We start from the raw sequence: 6484 nt of genomic DNA on the forward strand, positions 1-6484 counted from the left end.
CAGCCGCCAGTTAATCGCAGGCCGTGGCAAGGCACCTACGACGCGCGCAACTTTGGCAAACGCTGTCCGGTCATAACCAGCGTGGGGAAATTAAACGCCAACCAACTGCAGGAAGACTTGGAGGATTGTCTTAACTTGAGTGTCTACAGCAAAAATGTAAGGTTCCCTCATATACATATATTTTATATATTTATATAATACAGTCAATTATATATTCCAATCACAGCTCGCGGCCAAGCAACCGGTAATGTTCTACATTTATGGCGGCGGCTTCACCAATGGCTCCGCCTCCGATCACCCACCACAMCATCTGCTGGAGAAAGAGATTGTGCTGGTAGTGGCGCAATATCGCGTCGGCGCGCTCGGCTGGTTGACGACACTTACCGACGACATGCCCGGCAATGCGCCAGTGCTGGATCTGCTCTTGGCCTTGGCTTGGGTGCAAAAGCACATACATGCGTTTGGTGGCGATCCCACGCGTGTTACGATAGTCGGTCAGAGCGCCGGTGCCGCCATGTCTGGTGCGCTGCTGCTGAGTCCGCAAACACCGGAACACTACTTTAAGCGCTCGATTGTACAATCGGGCGCCATAACGGCACCGTGGGCTATAAATCSCACGCCATACGCGCAGGTTCAACGCATCTGTGAGGCACTGCAATGCGCGAAATGTGAGGATAAGCGCGAGGCATACAATTGCCTCAGACAGGTTGATGTGCTGCAGCTGTTGCGCGTGACCACAGAGGTGAGTTTTGTGCGCCGGTATTCAGAGAGCTGGTTTGTTTAATATTGTGTGTATTTAGGAAAGCTTCAGTCCCGTTATAGGTGATGTGCAGGGCGTGCTGCCGGCAGAACCGCAARCGCTGTTACGGAAGTTCAAGCGCACAGTGCCGTTAATGACCGGCTTCACGAAGCACGATGGCACTTTTGTGCTGGCAAGTAAGTTTTAATGTTAATAAATCAGAAGTAGAAACAAAAAAAAAAAAAAAAAAAAATATGTATATATATTTCATCCAAAAAACGCAACAGCGCTTTATGATATACTGTTGGCGAAGTATGGCAGCATTGCTAAGCTCACTGTGCGCCATTTAGCAAATACGTTGATCGACTTAGGCAAAGACAGAACTTGCCTGTCTAACAATTTGCTCTTGCGCATGCTCTTTAGACCGGAAATTTTGGATACCAACAATCACACYGCTGCTTGGCCKGCGTATATTGATGTGAGTTAGCATAAGCGRCTTGCCGCACATCGCCTTACACTCTCAGTCGCTCCTTATTGCAGATCGCCAACATCGTTTATATGAAATCGCCGGTGATTACCTATGCAAACGAATTGCAGCGGCGCGGTGCCGCACCCGTCTACTTATACACCTTCGATTATGCCGGCGAGCACACACGCTTCGGTTATGAGTTGGGCAACTCGCAWTATCCYTTTGASGGTGGCGTRCATCATTCGAACGATAATATATATGTGTTTGCCACACATAAACTGAATGCGTATGATACGCGTATCGCTAAGAAAATGGTGGACTTGTGGTACTCCTTCATAGCTGATGGTGTGCCGAGGGTGGCCGATCAACCGGAATTGTCTATCAAAGCCATGGAGAGTATGTAGAGCGGTATTTTAATATTCCTTGGTTATTGTAAATGCATATTTCAGCGGAGTCTGGTCCTTATTTCCACATAAATGAGGTWGTGAGCGTGGACAGTGATATTTTAAACGAGCTCACAGTGACTGCCGACGATCCAGAGCGCTATAAATTGATAAGAACGTTCGCTTTGCCGCCAGTGTTGCCGCCAGTGTTGCCACCAATTGTACCAATTGATTGAAAAATAATTATARAAATTATAAAAAATCAGTTTCTTTGGTATGTACCTAAAGTTTTTTTTATAGCTATTAAATATAATACTTGACAATAACAGATGCACATGCTATAAAATTATTATTCAATGTAGAGAAAGAGACTATGTTTAATAGTCTGACAACTCAGTGGGACTTYTTTTTCGGTGAATTATGCAGAAAATAAGAAAAACCCCTTTCACAAATCGTTTAGTTTGTATGGCAGCTATATGCTATAGTCATCCGATATGAGTAATTTCATCGAAGATTATACCGTATTATATTATTGTCTTGGAGAGTAATCCATGCCGAATTTCGTGATGATATCTCGTCAAATAAAAAAGTTTTCCATACAAGTACTTGATTTTGTTCATTCAGTTTGTATGACAGCTATATGCTATAGTGCTCCGATCGAAAMAAATGCCTTGGAGATTGTACAGTTTCGTTAGAAACTAAGCCATGCCGAATTTCGTGTTCATATCTTGTCAAAAACAAAAACTTTYCATACAAGTACTTGATTATGTTCATTCGGTTTGTATGACAGCTATATGCTATAGTGGTCCGATCTGAACAATTTCTTCGGAAACTATACCTTTACTTAGGATAATAATCTATRCTAAAGTACGTAAATATATCTCTTCATTAAACCCTCAATATGSATTATTTTCATATCTATGATATATGACTCTTATACGCTTCTCAACACTGCGTCTGCTAATCTCCACCACTTTTTTAAACGCGCCAATTTTTCCAATTAGCTAAGGCATACGATTTCCTCAATTTGCGTGCCATGAATTTCCATCAAACTAATATATTTCTAATTTCTAGTTCATAGCCACAAAATTTTCTGCCAAAAGCGTTTCAAATTCAATTTTAGCTTTAACCGCAAATGCCCGAAAGTTGTTTGCCAACACTATATTTTCGCAACCGAACGTAGCATTTTAATGTACATCATACATACACACGACAATGAAGTCTGCTTTAGCGCAGCTAAAAGCTCTCTCAAATGGCACTTACTCTGGCTAACTGCCCCCGTCTTAATTTTCATATGTCAACAGTCGACGACAAAATTACGACACCACAAAGTAAACAAATTAACTAAATCATCCAGAAATTGGCAGCGAGTGAAGTGGACCAAGGAAGCTCTCGAAATTCAACTGTAGATGTATGCTCTGTAAGCGTGTGTGTGTGTATGTGTGTTTTTAGTATTTGAGTGTGTGTTTTTTAGTATTTGTGTGTGTGTTTGTCTTGTTTGTGTGTGTGTGTGTGTATTTTCTTTTTGCTACTGTCTTCTTTATTGCGCTTTTTGTTTTGCTTAGACTTTGAGGTTGCTGTGGGTAGCCTTTTGACTATTTTATCTTTTAGCTGTGAATTAGCGATTAGSTCGTAAGATGCATAAGTCGAAAAAGCAAATTTTGAAGTTGAGAATGAAAATGATATGGTGGAGTGTTTGCTAAGCTCAAGGCTTCTTTTTTTAATTTTTTAAAGAATTCAACTTGAGAAAAGAAAACAAAGAGAGAAAGAAGCCGAATGACAAAWCCTTTGAGAAATCCGGTCAAAATTATTGCAATAAATCTTACACTGATAAAAAACCAAAACCTATTGGGATATCCGGGTCTTAAATGAAGCTTTCAGCTCAGATAAAAAGCTTATTATTTCTTAGTAAGCGTATTATAAATTAAAACAAATTATTTTAAAGTGCATTAGTCGAAAATTCAAGTTTTGAAGTGGAAAATCGTTTGCTGGAGCACTTTCTAAGCTCAAAATTCCTTTGTATTTATGTCGAAATTGTCAAAAGAGAAAAGTCAAAATGACAAAAAAAAAAAAAAAAAAATTGGGAAATAAATTTTTGGGAAAATTATGAATAAATATAACATTGTTAAAAAACCAGGTGCTAAATAAAGCTTTAAGTTCAGTTCAAAAGCTTAATATTTCCTAAAAAGCGATATCTAAAAACATTATCATTGRATTATTTATTTATTTTTGAACTGAACTTAACCGCTTTTACTTGTTAACCCACGTTATATCCTCTAGAGAATGAGTTAAAGGAAAATTTAAAGATATTTTTTAATAGTAAAAGTCTTCGGGGACTTAAATTAAAAAAAATATTTCAGCAAAATTAGAGATGAAAATACTTCTATTTTAAATATTTTTAATTAAATAGTTTTAGTATTTAAATTCAGGCATCTTCGGTGTAAATACACACTGRTCCTACTTCAAATTTTTATATACATATCTGCCACATTTTCATCTAGTTTTTGAGATATCGATCTGAAATTTTGCACACATCCTTTTTTCTCGGTAAAACTGCTGATATCTCGGAACCGCTGATATCGGTCTGCTATAACATATATCTGCCATACAAACTGATCGACCTAAATCATGTCCATGTATTGAAAATTTTTTTCATAACTAGATATCAAGACGGAATTTAGTGCAAATTACCGTCTATGAAAACGTTGTAATCTGCAAAGAAAATATACAGATCGGACTACAATAGCGTATAGCTGCCATACAAAATGAACGTTGAAAAACATGTCTTTGTATGGAAAACTTTTGTATTTGACAAGATATCTTTACAGAATTTGGTACGAAATATTTTTTAAGGCAACTCTACAATCTGACAAGAAATTGTTCAGATCGGACTACCATAGCGTATAGCTGCCATACAAACTGAACGATCAAAATCATGAAAAATATATTTTTAAACCTTTTTATGCCATAAGAAATGCATGTGAAGGGTATTATTKCTTTGGTGCGGCTGAATTTAAGATTTTTTTATTTATTTCTATTATTCTCATACATTTTAGCAGYACCATCTCTTATAGGCTGACATCTTAAGCACATGCAGGTTTGAGCTTTGCTGCTGACAAGGCTTTTAGTACCATTTAATGTCACAAAATATATTACAGCACACACACAAGTATTATAGTCTATATTGGGCTAAGCATATTCTACATTTTATCTATGTAAATGCGTTTGTATTGCATGTATGTGYGTGTGTGTGTGTGTGTGAGTGATAATTGAATTAGAATGGCAACAACGCCAAATAAAACAAAAAGCGAGAGCGCAAAGAGCATTGGCGTCGCTGCCTCCCAAACAGCTTAAATGCCTAGTATACCCAACAACATAACGGGTSGAGTGCGAGCACCAACTGTAACTGRCAAAAGTTATGTGGCAACAGCATTAGCACATGACTGCCTCMTACCCATATACACACGCACACAGGCGAATGCGAGCAACCAAGAATTATTGTGCTTTTAACAAATCCAACATGCATTTGAAATACTCACCGCTTGCATACGCATAGATCTTAATTATTTCTCAAGGAATGAATTGCCAATTTCCACACACACACACACATACAAACTCACACACCGATGTATACATACGTATATAAATGTAATAGTAGTAGGTTTATATGATAATTTGTAAGCTTTCAAAGTTGTCTAAAGTAAAATGTGGTCACCACATGCATATATGCTTGTGTGTGTGTGTGATTGTGTATTTGTGGCATGCGTTTGGCAGTGTGTGGCACGTAGGGGGTATATGTTACATTTACATTTGAATTTCCAGCTAATTTACTCAGTTTGCTAACGTTTGGCGGTGAGCAGGCGGACCAAGTGTTGTCATAGCGGTAAATCGGTGAATTGCTTTTTGGCGTGAGTATCCCTTTCACCGTTAAACTGGTAAATAAAAGCAGCAGAAACGGAGTTTTCGTTGCCCAACCGTTCCGCCTGAAGTTTTACGACACTTTACTAATTACATGTGTGGCAAGCAAGCCAAGTGGTGTGAGTTTGTGGGTGSGGGCGATTTCAAAGGCACACACAAGTATGTACATATGTGAGAGAATATGTGTGTGTATATAAGTATGTCCCTATATGCTAATTAATTTGTCCTTTCCATCAACGCAGGCGCTCCGCTCACACCATTGCGGCAATTAAAAGTTCTGTAAATCTATGCATGTGTGTGTGTGGGTTATCCACTGAAACTGAAATAGTAAACAAACACATTATTCTTTGTTTTAGCTAACTTTTTAATTGTTTGGCGAATGGTTGGGTTGACTTTCGTATATGTATGTAATATATGAATTTGAAAACATTTCTATACTCTGAACAGGTTGTGTTAAGTTTGGCCGTAAGACTCCGAGGAAACAACAAACTGGCTACCATACAAACCGATCGATCAAAATACGGACCTATGTATATCTCTACAAGATCTAATTGACGCAAGAACTGAAGCCGCTTAATCACCAGAATCGTCGTATGCTCGTGAATTGGGCTGAGCAAGAACKTGCAAATGATCCGAATTTTCTKTGAAATATCATCTTYAGCCATGAAGCTCATTTCAGGCTGAATGGCTTCGTCAATMAGCAAAATATSCGTTATTGGTCAGGCAGTAATCCACACGTACTCCATRAGTCGCCATTGCATCCCGAAAAAATTACTTTTTCMGTGATGATGAAGAYCGGCACGTTACTGTGAATGAGAATCGCTACCGCTCAATCARGGCYGAATACTTTTGGCTTCAATCTTATAATAACTGGAAATCCTCCCACACYTCATTTCAACAGCCTCACTTAGGAGAAAGAATCATTATGACGATTTTCTCCTCAAAAATTGGCGATTTGGAACACATTTTTATTTT

General features: G+C 38.4%; 1 protein-coding gene across 2 annotated transcripts in view; it reads left to right on the forward strand.

Annotated features, from left to right (window-relative positions):
• LOC108967773 (glutactin) overlaps positions 1–6257 on the forward strand; it is an 8544-nt gene extending 2287 nt beyond the window's left edge. Inside the window, exons 2-8 of one of the 2 annotated variants that reach the window (XM_018931400.1) lie at positions 4–156; positions 227–742; positions 801–936; positions 1027–1217; positions 1280–1604; positions 1658–1865; positions 5957–6257. In XM_018931400.1, the coding sequence (XP_018786945.1) occupies positions 4–156; positions 227–742; positions 801–936; positions 1027–1217; positions 1280–1604; positions 1658–1827 (1491 nt within the window). In that variant the 3' untranslated portion in view covers positions 1828–1865; positions 5957–6257. Of the gene's footprint in view, positions 1–3; positions 157–226; positions 743–800; positions 937–1026; positions 1218–1279; positions 1605–1657; positions 1920–5956 lie in introns of those variants that run through there. The other variant, XM_018931399.1, reaches the window with a different exon arrangement.
• The last annotated feature ends 227 nt before the right edge of the window (positions 6258–6484 follow it).

This window comes from Bactrocera latifrons, unplaced genomic scaffold (assembly GCF_001853355.1).
Source record: "Bactrocera latifrons isolate USDA-ARS-PBARC rearing strain unplaced genomic scaffold, ASM185335v1 scaffold_199, whole genome shotgun sequence".
Classification (NCBI taxonomy): Eukaryota; Metazoa; Arthropoda; class Insecta; order Diptera; family Tephritidae; genus Bactrocera; species Bactrocera latifrons.